Source organism: Diplotaxodon limnothrissa, linkage group LG18, assembly GCF_057381915.1.
Source record: "Diplotaxodon limnothrissa isolate DT_005_m linkage group LG18, D_limnothrissa_male_GT1.1, whole genome shotgun sequence".
NCBI lineage: Eukaryota > Metazoa > Chordata > Actinopteri > Cichliformes > Cichlidae > Diplotaxodon > Diplotaxodon limnothrissa.
In genome coordinates this window covers 3,122,257-3,135,465 of record NC_140613.1, presented here as the reverse complement: position 1 = coordinate 3,135,465, position 13,209 = coordinate 3,122,257, and the positions used below count along the sequence as shown (strand labels likewise).

Genomic DNA, 13,209 nt, shown 5'->3' with positions numbered 1-13,209 from the left:
GTTTTTGCAACTGGTTTGTGCAGGAAATGGCTCTTAACAACGAAGAGAACCTGCCCATGTTTATCCGCTGCGGCATCATGGCGTTGGTGGCCGCGTACCTCAACTTCCTGAGTCAGATGATTGCCAACCCGCCCTTCTGCCAGCACGTCAGCAAGGTGACTCCTCCCTGACCTTACTGAGGATCAGAGCAGCTGGCTCTCATTCCCACTTTTTGTTTTTACTGCCATTTGTTGCAGAAAATACAAAAATATGATTTATTCAGTATGCTGATGATGCACCGCCGTTTTCTGCCTGTTAGCTGTTTCTTCTTGTTTACGTCTTTCTTATTTGTAAATAGTGTAACATCATATAATCAGCTGTTCTCTGTGCAGGTTATTGAGTTGAGGAACATGGATGCTCCTTACCTCCTCCCAGAGCACATCTTCAGAGACAAGTGTCCGTAAGTGCAGATTACAGCCTGAATTTGTTTCATGAGAAATAATCCAATGGCTCGGGTTAGAAAAAGGCTGTGAAGCCTCATTATTTTCTAATAAACAGAGCAGTAATGAGTGTGGCAGCTGAAGCTTAAAAAGTTTGAAAGTTTACGAGAAACAAACTCAGGAGTGAAGGAACCGTGCTGCTTCACTTTTCAAGGTTGCAGATAAATTCACATATTCAACTTCTGGGATCAATAACTCATAAAAAAATATTATTAGAACAACAGCAGCATGTCTTTGCATCGACAGATGTAAGACTGACAAACAGCTACTCGCTTCAGTTCAGTTTTATTTATACAGCACCAAATCACAACAGCAGTCACCTCGACGCTACCAGCTGCTTTTCATTTAAGCGATTTGTGCTCCGACTGGGACAAACCGAGTTTGTCTCTGTGCAGCCAGCTGTGAGATGCATGTGCAGGGACCCCGATATGAACTTGTACAGAGTTGAATTACAGATGAGAACAAATGTGACCTTTTTGCAGCGTCGCTCTGAGAAGTAAAGCCGTGCTGTGCGTTGACTAAAAACACGCTTTCTTCTGAGGTTTTTCCTCAGGAAGTTTATTTTTGTGTCTTGCGTCTTTTCTTCCAGGCTTCCTGAATCTTTGGACAAAGAGGACAGCCAGCTGTACTTCCAGACGGCCGACATGGCCGAGTGTTTGGCCGGGCCGGGGTACAACGCCGAGCGCCTCTCCATCCCCTACGTTCCTCAGGTCACAGGTACGACAGTCCAGCCTCCGTTAGGACGGGGAACTTCATGTTTCTATTTCTTCTTATCTAAGAAAACTGCTGCTCTGATAACTTTTTTTTTTCTTCCCTCATTGGTTGATTCATACCTTTTTAATCTCATACCTGTTGAGCAGCCTTTTGTCCTATTTCATGGTTTCTCAGATACCAGAGACGCTTTCTGAGAAAATGTGCCTGAACTGATTCTCGGAGCATCTAAAATATTTCCTTTTGATGGAAAAGTGTAGCTGTAAAAATCCACCGAATTAGACGATGGTCACATTGTGCTGTTATCTCTTAAAGAGGAAATATGATAAAAGTGATACAAGTAACAAGTTAGAAGGAAAGTCAAGAGTTGAAAAGGTTGTAAAAAGTCAGATTAAAGGATTTAAGGCGCTCGCTGTCTGCTGCTGCGCTGTGTGCTGTATGTTTTATTTCCCTGCTTTTCATACTCACCGTGCCCTCAGAACTGTTTGAAGCTTTGTCGGATTAAGAGCTTAAGGAGTGTTCAGTGAAGAGAAAATAAAGTTTCACCAACTCTGTGTGCGATCAGCTTTATTAGTCCGACGGCTGTCGCCGTCTCCGTAATTTAAAGGTTTGTTTCAGCTCAGAACAACGTGAACCTCTGCAGGAGTTCACACACACAACTTTCTTTAAAAGCACTTCTTCAAAATGTTGCTTGACTTCAACCTTGAAGTCTGCCCACGTCCAAAAAAGGCTCAGGAATAGTTCGTACTTCACGTGCTCTTCCTTTGACCTCGTGTAGATAGAACGAGCGGGAGGAGAAAACTGATAATTGTCTAACAAGCTTTTGTTTTCTTCCCTCTGTCATGCTTTCATGTCCCTTCAGTTCTTTACACAGTAGGAAAAATCCTCCACAGGTGCAAGCAGACGTCCAGAGGTAACCAAGGCAACCCTGTGCAGGCGTGTAGAGATGTGTTGTCACCTGGTGTAGCTGGGTTTAGATCAGCTGACACATTATTTGTGCAAAACCAAAGGCTTCACTTTGCAAAGTTGGGTGAATGGAAACTCGTCACGCTTCAGACGAGGAGGCGCAACAATGAAGTTCTTCCTTTGAATCGGTCCGATTCTCAGAAGTTCGTCTTCTATGGTCGTCCCACGTTTCCCACTCATCTGTCTTCTTTGATCTTATTGGTCTTTGGCCTTTGAAATGGCGACTCCGACCATGGGGACCAGGTCTGCGAGCACTCGGTGGTGCATGAAGACGACGATAAAACTACAGTAAGACAAAGTCTGCCATCAGTCTATAACTGAAAAGGCTCTTTCACAAGAACTGTTGCTGTCTCCAAACACCAAAATTACTTGCAATCAGCAATCAAAAAAGTTCAGTGTAATCAATGCAAACCCCAGTTTTTGATTGCACACCGCTTTCAGTGTTTGACGGCTTCTTTCTGACCTTGAAGTCTCCGAGTTGAGCTGTCAGTGTAAGCAGGTCTCCACACTCGCTGTGGACCCCGAGATCCACGTCATTCACGCACACTTCTCAAAATCTCAGGATTGGATCACTTTGTTAGTACAAAAGTCAGATCCAGTGAAAACTCTCGCAGGTCTGATGCAGCCTCCTCCTGTTAGCTTCTTCTGCACTGCTGACTCACCCGGTGGACTCGGCAGAGAAGGAGAGCGAGGCTGCTGCTGTGGAGAGGAGCAGTGTGGACACATTTCTACTGTGTCGCTAAAGCGGCTCGAAAACAGGCCGAAGTAAAGCAGCAAAATGCTGCGTTGGCAACAGTAAGCTTGATAACGGCTGCTCTGGGCAAGAGGTCAGACGGGGTGAGGTGGCTTTAGATCCGCACGGTGACAATTTCATTAAGGCGCAATTTACTTATCAACCCCAGAAGCACAAGTGATAACAGCATCGGTATAAAAGCAGCGTCTGAAAGGCCCCCCAGGAGGAGAGGGAGGGATCAGCTCGCACAGAATGTCCTTTCATGGCGCGAGGAGCCGCGGATCAGCACCTGGTGCTGACGTGATGTCACAGCGCCGAGCGGCGTCTGCGCGCTGACGAGTTTACCCGACATACAAAGTGAAGCCTTGAACTTGTGTTTAAAAAACATACAAGAAAAAGAAATATCTTTATAAGTTGGGGGTTAAATTTAAATTTGAAAAGAATTTCAGAGATTTTCTTCATGATCTTTAGTTTTCTTTAGTCTCAGACTGTTTTATTTATTTATTTTAATTTGTTTAATTATTTTAGAAGATTTTTTGTCAGCTTTTTTTTTAATTTCAAAGATTTTTTTTTTAGTTTTTTCCCTAATTTGTAAAATCTCAGAATATTTCTTCTTCTTTTTTTATCATTAAAATTTTCCCTGAAGTTCACAGTTTTTCCGCAGGATCTTTTTTGAGTTAATAATAATAATAGCACACCCTTACATTTTTAAATACTGCGAGTATGAAAGGACCCGGGGTTTTGAGCTGTGACGGTGAAGCATCAGAGTCTGCAGGAGCTCTCGCTCTGCTCGCTCTGCTGCTGCTGTCGTCTCAGCTGAACGTGTAGAAGAACAAATATCAGGGTCTCAAACTCAAATGAGCTGTGGGCCGCCGCTGGCACCGTCATCTCATGTGACCACTTTACTGTTCATGCAGTGCAAAAAACAACAAGCAAACAAGAAAACACCCACAAATATTTCCAAAAATGTAGTGTTGTGTTTGTTTTTTAAAATGTCTCACTCTTAACTGAAGCCTTTCATTGAACTACCAAACAAACACAAGCTGCAGACAAACACGTGTGCCCGTGTGGCCCCCGGGCCGCGAGTTTGAGACCCGTGGTGTGAACAGTTTAAGTGTTTTTCACACTGAGCAGAGACCAAACCTTGAATTCATGACAGCATTTTGACGCCTGCAGAGAAACTCGCCCTGACCTTTAAACTGCTGAGCAGCTGTAGATGCGTCGTTGAGGTGCTTCGTTGTTTCAGAGCTCGATGTTGTGTAGCTGTAGATTTTCCCACCATGTGATTTGGTAACTCTGTGAAATGTTTTGCCTGCATTGCTCGTGGACCTGTTGCGGTGAGTACACGTGCTGCCACGTCTGTGTAGAGCAGTTTACCCGTAGTGCACTTAGATTGTTTACATGTGTGGAGCTTCTGTCTGCAGTGTTAACAGAAAACAAACTTTTCATGTAGGGTGTTATTAATGACATGAAGAAGTTAATCATCATGAAGCAGTTAGAGCTCAGAGAGGAGAGTGGGTGGGTTCAAACTCCTAATAAGGACAAACCAGTGCAGACCTGTTGGACTCCACCAGGCAGCCTGGTTTTATGGACCAGAACCAGCTTCGTCCAAGCTGTGCAAGGTTTCCAGCTCAGTTTGGTGGCCTCAGGATCGCCAGGTGGAGCAGTTTGCAGCTGAGGGTGAAGCTGTGGGTGGATGGGCTTTGTCTTAGAGATGGAGGTCGATCATTCAGAGGGGTCTTGGCCTCCACATTGAAGGGAGGCGGTTCAAGCATGTGACTAGGACGCCTCCCAGGTGAGCTGTTTCAGGCATGTCTAACTGAGAGGAGGCCCCGAGGCCAGACCCAGGACAGGACTCCTGAGAGACTGTGCCTCTTGGCTGGCTTGGGAACACCTTCGGGGAGGATCTGGACCAGATGGATGGAAGAGAATGAGGGACGGATGCTGCACAAGTTTGCAGGTTGATCCTCGATCATGAATCACAGCATCTCTTTAATTCCGGCTGCGCTTCAGTAAGATTAAATTCATTCAGACTGTAAATGTGGTGAGTGGGACCTTAAATCAGTGCATGAGGCCTTTAAGAGGGAATCTGATCTCTTGAAGTCCGGCAGGACCGGGCTGCATTCAGGCTCAGGTGGTCAAAGTTTTTGGAGACCGTGGCTTCCTGTCACGTCGGCTCAGTTCTATGTGTTTCATCACCGTGTGAACAAAATCTTAAAGCTCCAGCGGATCAGCCGCGATCAGATCGTTTTCCTCATTAACGCCCGCAGGACGGCTGCTGAGTCAGGCCTCTGCAAAGTTCACAGCAGAGGTCGTCGTGCGATTGTAAAGAGCTGCTTTCTGTCGCTTTTCACGCCTCGGCTGATCCGCTACCTTTCTGACCTTATCAGATGACCTCACAGCTCAGACAGTAGCTGCCCTTCTGTGGTCCTTATTTTCCCCTCTGCTGGCGATGAATACACAAGTGCTCGAGGTGCGTTTGTCCCCCGGGGACGAGTTTATCCCCGCGGGATCAGGCGGATTTGTTCCTCGTTGTATTGAAGTGGAGAAAAAAGATGGAGTTTGGTGTGCGGGAGCAGAGATGTCACCGCTGTTGTCAAGGACGCGCAGATTACAGGAGCTACCTGGGTTTCAGTAATATGACAGCTTCAGTAAGCACAGGTTGATTATTCTGAAATCGTTCTGCTGGAAAAAAACAACTTTTACTTTTACGTGACACTAAAGTTAGAAATGTTTGTGGCTTTTTAAAGCATTATGTGGTGTGAATCTGTCATCCTGAAGGTGAAGAACGTCTGTCCAGGAGGCCGAGTTTCGTGGACACCGTCTCCCTCCAAGTGGACATCATTTCCAACAGCCTTCCAGAAAAGGTCTGAGTAATCTTCTTTAAAGCAGCGTGTGGTCCTGGAGGGAAACATGAGGTCACGTTTGTGTTTTTGTGTCCACAGTCGCAGCTGGCTGAGGAGATCACGTTTGAGACCCTGAAGAAGGCCATCGGTAAGAACGCGGTGACTTCCTGCTGTTCCTCATGTTGACTCTGGGTTACTTTGTCCACCAGGCAGCCATCTTCACCAACACCTCTGGGCTCTAATGTGTTCAGTTATTGATAAAAATGATCTAAATGAACTTTTAATTTCAGTGACCAGCAGAAAAAAGCAGCAAATCTGATGAAACCACTTAAAGTTTTCAGATTTAGCCTCAAAATAAGTTTTCAAAAGCTCTGATTTTATGACGTTTCAGTGAAATTTTCACCATTAAAAATATTTTTTAACCAGCAACGTAAAAGGACGAGAAGCTCGTCTCGCGGAGAAGAAAGAGCGCTCACAAACCACCACATAGTTAAGTCTCTGTTATTAAAGCAGCTCTGTGTTTGCGGTTTGTTTTCAGACACCACCGGTTTGGAGGAGCAGGAGAGGGCGAAGAGGCGGCAGGTGATGGAGAAGTTCCAGAAAGCGCCGTTCGAGGAGATCGCCGCCCACTGCGAATCCAAGGTTATTAAAAAAAAAAAAAAAAAAAGAGCCAGAAATCAGAAAATAATAAACTGTCAGCGCATCAGAAAAAACACCCAAATAAACTCCTGCTCACTTCTTCCAGGCAAACATGCTGCACGACCGGCTCGCACAAATCTTTGAACTCACAATCAGGTGAGTCTGTTATGCAAGTTTTCTAATTTAAATATATGAATTTAGATAAAAGTTCTTGGTGTGGTGACATTTACACCACATTAGAAAAGCTTAGGCGTGACACTAAAAGTCAAAGAAACCCAGAACACCTGGCTGATCTCTGGCTGATCTCCCGTCGAGCTCGTCCCCTCGGCTCTGCTGCCAGCGTCCCGTCACGTTCTGTCCTCACTGCTAAAGCTGCGTCTGTGATTTCACCACCGTGGCTGAGACGCCCTGAAGCCTCAATCACCCGCCGTCACCACAGTGTTCTCCTCAACAAACAGATGTTTGATTATTTTTGGCCCAGATGTGGCTCCAGGTGAGTGTGGCTGCCTGAGCCCAGCCGCAGGTTCACCTGATCTGCACCAGGCTTCAGGTGTGTCGAGATATTTGGAGCGAATGTGGCTCATGATAAAACACGACCCAGTGTTTTTAGGCTTAGCTGTGTTCGTCTGACATGTTCTCACTTCTTTTTTGATTGCATCGTCACATGAACACTATAACAGTCTGTTTGCAGCACGTGAACGAGTACGACGCCTGCAAATAACGTGCACTTTTCCTCATAGTCATGCTTACATTGCTAACACGGCGTTCTGGAACGGTTTGAGTTTTCTTTGAGTTGCGGGTCGTTCCCCTCAGTACTGGCCGCCTTTTGAAAGGATTTTTTAGAGGAAATGAAATGCTCCTTCAGTCATTACCTGCTGTGTAGTTCTCCTGAGTCACAGCACTGTGAGTGTGATTAGACCCGGCTGTGTGCGTTAGCTGAGACGTGCACGTACGTGTGGGCAGGACTGTCGGAGCGCTGGAGGCAGTGCACAGGTGCACACGGAGACGACTTTGAAAGGGACAACAGCCTAATAATCAGGTTAATCAGGTGGTTTTTGCTTCCTAAAGGTTACATTTGTGCACGTCTGCCAAACCAAAACCAGTTTTTCCTTCTAATTTAACATCTTGTTTCACGCCCCGTCACCAGGCCTCCTCCCAGCCCGTCCGGAGTGGTTTCCATCTCAGCGGGACACACCCAGCATCAGTCCGTCCCCGTCTACGAGATGAAGTTTCCAGACCTGTGTGTCTACTGAACGCACACATCCACAAACCAGCTCACACGCAACATTGAAAATGCACAGAAAGAACAACACACTCACATCTGCACTCCAGTCTCCTCTGTTCAGGTGGCCGGGATGCCGTCAGGGACGAAGTTTAAATCCTGTTTCCCGACTTGACTCAAACCTGCTTTAATCCACGCTGCTCTGATTGGTTACACTTTGTTTCCTGACTCGCGTCCCTGAAGCCAAACTGAACTTTTGAGTCACCAAGAACAAAAAACAACAAGAAAACCCATAAACTACTTCCACTCTGAGGTTTTAGTGTATTTCTGCTGAATCAGACGTTGCTTCTCTGTTCCAGTCCAGCCAAAGCTTCACTCCTTGTACATACGCTCTTAAAAAAGCAGCGTGAGGCTCACAAACGCAGCTCCTGCCTCCTAACAACTATCTGTCTCTTGTCAGTAGCCGTCGGTGCCGTCACTGATTAGTAGGAATGTGCAATATACATATATATATATATCTATATTAGCCGTCAGCTATGAAAACTGAAATTACCTAAGTGGTGGTAGAAAGCAGTTTAGTTTCAGGCTCGCTGCTCCTCAGCTCTTCGCTCTAATCTTCAGTCTTTGCTGTTTAAGATAAAAGTGTGTCACAAATGACTCCAACAACCAGCTGAGTTCTTATAAGTAAATTCAATGACAGCAATACTCGAACTGCTTGGCAGCGACACTCTAAAGCTGAAGAGTCGACGTTTGGACGAGTAGAAATGGGCTCGCTCGTGTTTGGTGATGACGTGATTGTTTCTGAGAGGCGTGAGTCTGTAAGAGGAAGGTCAAGAGGAGTGTTCATGTCCATCAGCTCCCACCTGAGACTCTATAAAAGATGGACATAGTCAGTGTGGTGTCAATTTAGTGGGGAGCTTTGACATTGGATTACCAAATGGTGGAACTAAGACTGTATACTCCACTAGTACTACTACTACTAGCCACAGGTGGACAAAATCCGAGACATCAGCGTCTGGTTTTGAGCTCCACATTTGGAGCCTCAGTGTTGAGGTTTTCGATGATGTCATAATGTAGTCACATGATCAGAGCAACCATGTCTCCTGTATCCAGATGAATTATCAAAAAAACATTTTTTTTAGGATGTAGTCATGTTTATTTCTGCTGAAAGCTTCAACACGAGAGTCTGAGGACTGTCTCACTGCTGGAGTCGCCCTCAGGTGGCCGTGAAAGGAACTGCAGTCTTTGGTGCTTCCATATTGGCAGCTTAATGTTACAGTAATGAGGACGTGATTTATAAAATGAAACTACAATCTGAGCTCAGTGTTTACTGACGTCTAAACGCAAGAAGGCCTTTGGGTCTTATTGTCAAAGAGTTCAAACCTTTCAGATATGGAAGCTACATCCATCTTTAATATACAGTCTGTGGCTTTGACGATGGTCCTTAGAGAAGTTGTTGTAAAGTTTGTGTAAAGTTCTTGTGGCGGGGCTGATGATTTTAGAAAGGACTCTAAACTTCCTCTATTAAAAATTTGGGGTTAATATTCTCAGAGATTGCAGTGAAAATATCACAAAAAAATACAAATGTAGCATCTTTTAAAGAGTTGAAGTTTATTCCTCAAGTATGAAGCAGTGCAGTTATGATCACAGTTACGGGCCTGTGTGTAAGTAAAATTAAAGCTACGCGCTCTTTGTTTGTAATATTTCCTGATATGAGGGGGAGCTGCAGGCAGCGTGTTGGCTGCAGATGAATCTGATCCAGCTCCTTGACTTTGCGCTGTAGTCCCTGCGCACGCCTGCTTTCCATGAACGAATCAGCCGCCTCACAGCTTTGTTGGCAGCCTTAAAAAAAACAAAAAAACAAAGCTGTTTCATTGCCAAACACAGAAGTTTGATTTTAAAACGTCTCAATCTAAAAAGGCTGTTGTTCGTATCCCGTGAGGAGCCATATGGTGGAGCTTTTCATTCCAAAACGAAGCGACCGGCAGCATCAAAGTTAACCTCCCCGCTGGACGCATTAATATTAATATCCATCCTCAGCCCCGGTGATACAAAGCACTGACATTTTGGAGGATTTAATCATCCTTGCATTTTCAACAGTTATCACAGGGCCGTGATTTATTTCCAAAACAGGTTACAGGAGGCGCTCGTATGTGGTGCAGCTGCAGCTGTGATCTGTAATAGCAGATGGTTATCAGTGTTTTCCTCTGATCTGAGCTCAGCGTGGGAAGAAAATCCCTCCAGTTGGAGGAAGATACCTGCTGCCTCTGTTTGGTGCGAGCAGCTGTTGGAGGCTGAAGGTCGGCGCTTCCTTTCACTCAGAGCTGATTGGTGTGTTCGGCTCGTCGGCGAAGGAGAAATGAGTTTCTCGAGCGCTGGTTGTGTTTCTGAATGAGAGATGCTGGCTAAGCTGGAAGTCTGTGTTTGGCATCACCAACACGAGCCTCACAAATCTGAGAAACTTTGTTAGTAAATGTGTGTTTTTCAGCATCGGGTCGAGGCCAAGCAGTTTGTGAATGTTTGATCTGGATACGTGACAAGTGGTGCGACTGTCCCGATCACATCGCAGCATCACATCTGTACAGTTGAGCCCGTGCAGCTGTTTGGACGTGGATGCTTTAATGTGCAAGGCCAGGGTCACGAAAGCTGCAGGACATGAAGCAGAAGAAATTCAGAAATGAAACGTTGGCTGCTCACGGAAAGTCGACATAAATACTGATGCCAAATTTTTAGGGATTCTTTTTCTTCTTTGCTTATATTGTAATTTTTTTGTATTGAATATTGCAGAACGTTGCGTTGTGATCCCGTCGTTATGGTGAATTACTCTATACTCCACTTCCTCTGTGGAGCCAGCAAAGCTACAACAAAAACAAAAATTTAAGATTTCAATTGATTTCCCATCAGTTCTTCTTCTGCAGATGGAATTTTAAAGCTTCTCAGGTGTGCTCGGGTACCTTCTTGTTTTTTTTTAAACATGGTCAGTGACCCAGGTCTGGGGTAGTGTCCACTTTAACATTCGGGTGTGCCAAACAGACTAACTTTAAAAGTTAGAGCAACTTATTATAGAATTTCGACTGCCAGTGGAGGTGGAGAAAAGAAGCTGATTGGCACATGATGTCAAACAATGTTACCTAGGTGGTTGCCTAGGGAACCTGATAGCCACAAGTAACCAGCTGTCACCATGGGCAACAAAGCGATGCACTGATGGTTGGATTGTGTGTCTGGGTACAAACTTACTACAGGCTTTTAAAAGTTCACGACCAGCATCAAGGTGATAAACGTGACCCTTACCTTGCACATCAAAGCAGTCCCACTTTACTTTCCTTTACCTTCATGGTTGCTGACCGTTCATCTTCTCCGATTGCCGCTTATGTATCGATAACCAGCAACAGGGTGGGTTTGACCTCTTAACATCCATCGGGCACCAGCGACCCGGTCAGGGTTTTGTTGTAGCCAAACGCCAAAAAGGCACATTTTTGAGAAATTGAAAGGTCTTAAGGTCTTTAACCAAACCCTAACCGGATATAATCCAGTGGCTGTTTGGAGGTGAAATCTTCTGTTCTAATCATTGTACTGTGTGAAACGTAGGTTACAGAGGACTTTTTACTGGAAACGATGAGCAGAGCAGCCTGAACAAGCGAAAAGTCTCTTGCTGGTTTTTTTTTCTGTGCAAATCTACGCAACATAATGTCTTAGCTTTAAACTCTCGTGCTTTAACATCGTAGAATCATAGCTTTTAAAAAACATGCATTATATGAACTAACTGCATGGCTCTTTAACTTCAGTCATCGTCGTTGACCCTCCGAGGGACGGGACTGGGATCAAAGGCTGAAACTAAATCTAAACGAGCTCTTTAACAGCCGGATCCTGAAGTTGGGCTTTAGAGAAAAGTCGGGTTTAGATGTGGCTGGAATACATGATATCTTCCTCTCATGAATGTGTCGTCGCAGCAGCATATATATACATATATATCATATATTTTTGTACATTTTATGCATCACGTATCATTACATTGTTGCCTAGCAGAGATTTTAGAGGTTGGGAGATTTCTTCTAAGACGAGGACAAAATGCTGAATTCTTTATACTCGTGTACTTTTTTGTTGTTTACCTCGATGGTTCAGGTTTCAGCGGGATGTTGCAGTGTGGGGGAGATGGTCTCGTTTTTATTTTTTCAACTGTAGATTCTATTATACCATTTCAAAAATAATGAAAAATGAATGAATATTATATGTAGAGCCAGATGTTGGTTATTTTTGGATAAAGGAGTAAATCAGTGCAATCTGCTAATGTTAAGATCCAGATTTATTTTTCTCTAAGTGGCGGCTCAGGCTCAACCTTCAGACCTGAAACTCTCAGATGGTCTCGGTTGAAGAATCGGCTCCAGATTCACTAAAATCATTTAAAATTGGGTCCACAATAGTCGGAAAACTGTATTCCCATATGTGACCACGTTCCTGACTATGCTTACAAGTTCCTCCTACGTTTGAAGACCATCTCTTGGTGTTCTTCTCCTGGAAAACTCCTGTAATCTGCATAAGCCTCAAACGTTGGTTTTTCTGTTAATCAAGATGCCCGGTTGTCCCAATTCCACCTTCAATTTGCCAGAGGTCGGATGAATGTCCTACAAGAATTATACTGGGAAAAAAGTCCTCTGCTTTTCCCAGATTTAGTCAGAAGAAGCACGAAAAGATGGGTGGGGGTTGCAAAGCGGCTTGCAGATGCTGCTTCAGCCTGTAGGCTGGTTCAGTGGACCAGTTCAGGAGCTCGGCATCGTGTCTGAATTAATGCTAAACTTATTGACAGGAAATAACGGCTACAAGGGATCGTAGCCAAGCGCTTGACATTAATTCCGACTTTTAATTTTGATTCAACGGCACCAGCATTTCCACAGATTACTTTAAAACTCGTATCTCAGTCAAATCCGATGTTCACTGGAATTAAACGCTCACGGATCTGATTGGAAGTTTGTTTTTTCGTATACACGTTCATCGGTAGCGATATCAGTAAAGCCGTCTAAACCTCCATGAAGACGTTACAGGACATAACTAAACGATCGTGTTTGTGGGAGGAGCTCACCTTCAGACGGGTTTTGTGAATCTGGATCTGAGTCTGTGTTTCTGAGCCGAAACGTTTAAGACCAGCTGATGTGAAGTCTGTAAATGATGTCGGAGCAGTCGGTCTGCGAACGAGCCGCTCTGCTACTTTTGATAAATGTTCAACCGATTCAGCTCAAGCAATCATTCAAATAGTACCAGCTGATGTATTAATGAACTTTAAAGTAAAAATGCTGAACAGTTAATAACCGTTACGGTAAAATATGATGTTGTGTTTGCACTTTGATCACTGTGTACCTGGTACTATAGCAGAAATAAATCGGCACCGATGTGTGTTTGGTACAAACAGATCTTAGAAGTATTTTTGATGAAATGATCTCTGTGGAGCTGTGAAAAGTTTCCCTCCTGATTGGTGATCTGAGTCCTAAAACTAAGACAAAAGAAGAGAGCAGAATATTCACATGAACTCTTCACCTTTCAAGATGGATTTTTTTCCAGCTGTAAAATGTCAAGAACAAAAAAAAAAAAGCTTCCGATGTTCTTTTTTATGTTTCTGAT

General features: G+C 44.4%; 1 protein-coding gene across 2 annotated transcripts in view; it reads left to right on the top strand.

Annotated features, from left to right (window-relative positions):
• The window catches only part of efr3a (EFR3 homolog A (S. cerevisiae)), a 111,376-nt gene extending 103,266 nt beyond the window's left edge, over window positions 1-8,110 (top strand). For both annotated transcript variants that reach the window (XM_085376987.1, XM_085376988.1), the window contains 8 exons: window positions 24-155; window positions 372-439; window positions 1,069-1,196; window positions 5,671-5,756; window positions 5,835-5,883; window positions 6,274-6,377; window positions 6,481-6,530; window positions 7,522-8,110. In XM_085376987.1, coding sequence (XP_085233113.1) covers window positions 24-155; window positions 372-439; window positions 1,069-1,196; window positions 5,671-5,756; window positions 5,835-5,883; window positions 6,274-6,377; window positions 6,481-6,530; window positions 7,522-7,627 — 723 coding nt within the window. In that variant the 3' untranslated portion in view covers window positions 7,628-8,110. The remainder of the gene's footprint in view (window positions 1-23; window positions 156-371; window positions 440-1,068; window positions 1,197-5,670; window positions 5,757-5,834; window positions 5,884-6,273; window positions 6,378-6,480; window positions 6,531-7,521) is intronic.
• The last annotated feature ends 5,099 nt before the right edge of the window (window positions 8,111-13,209 follow it).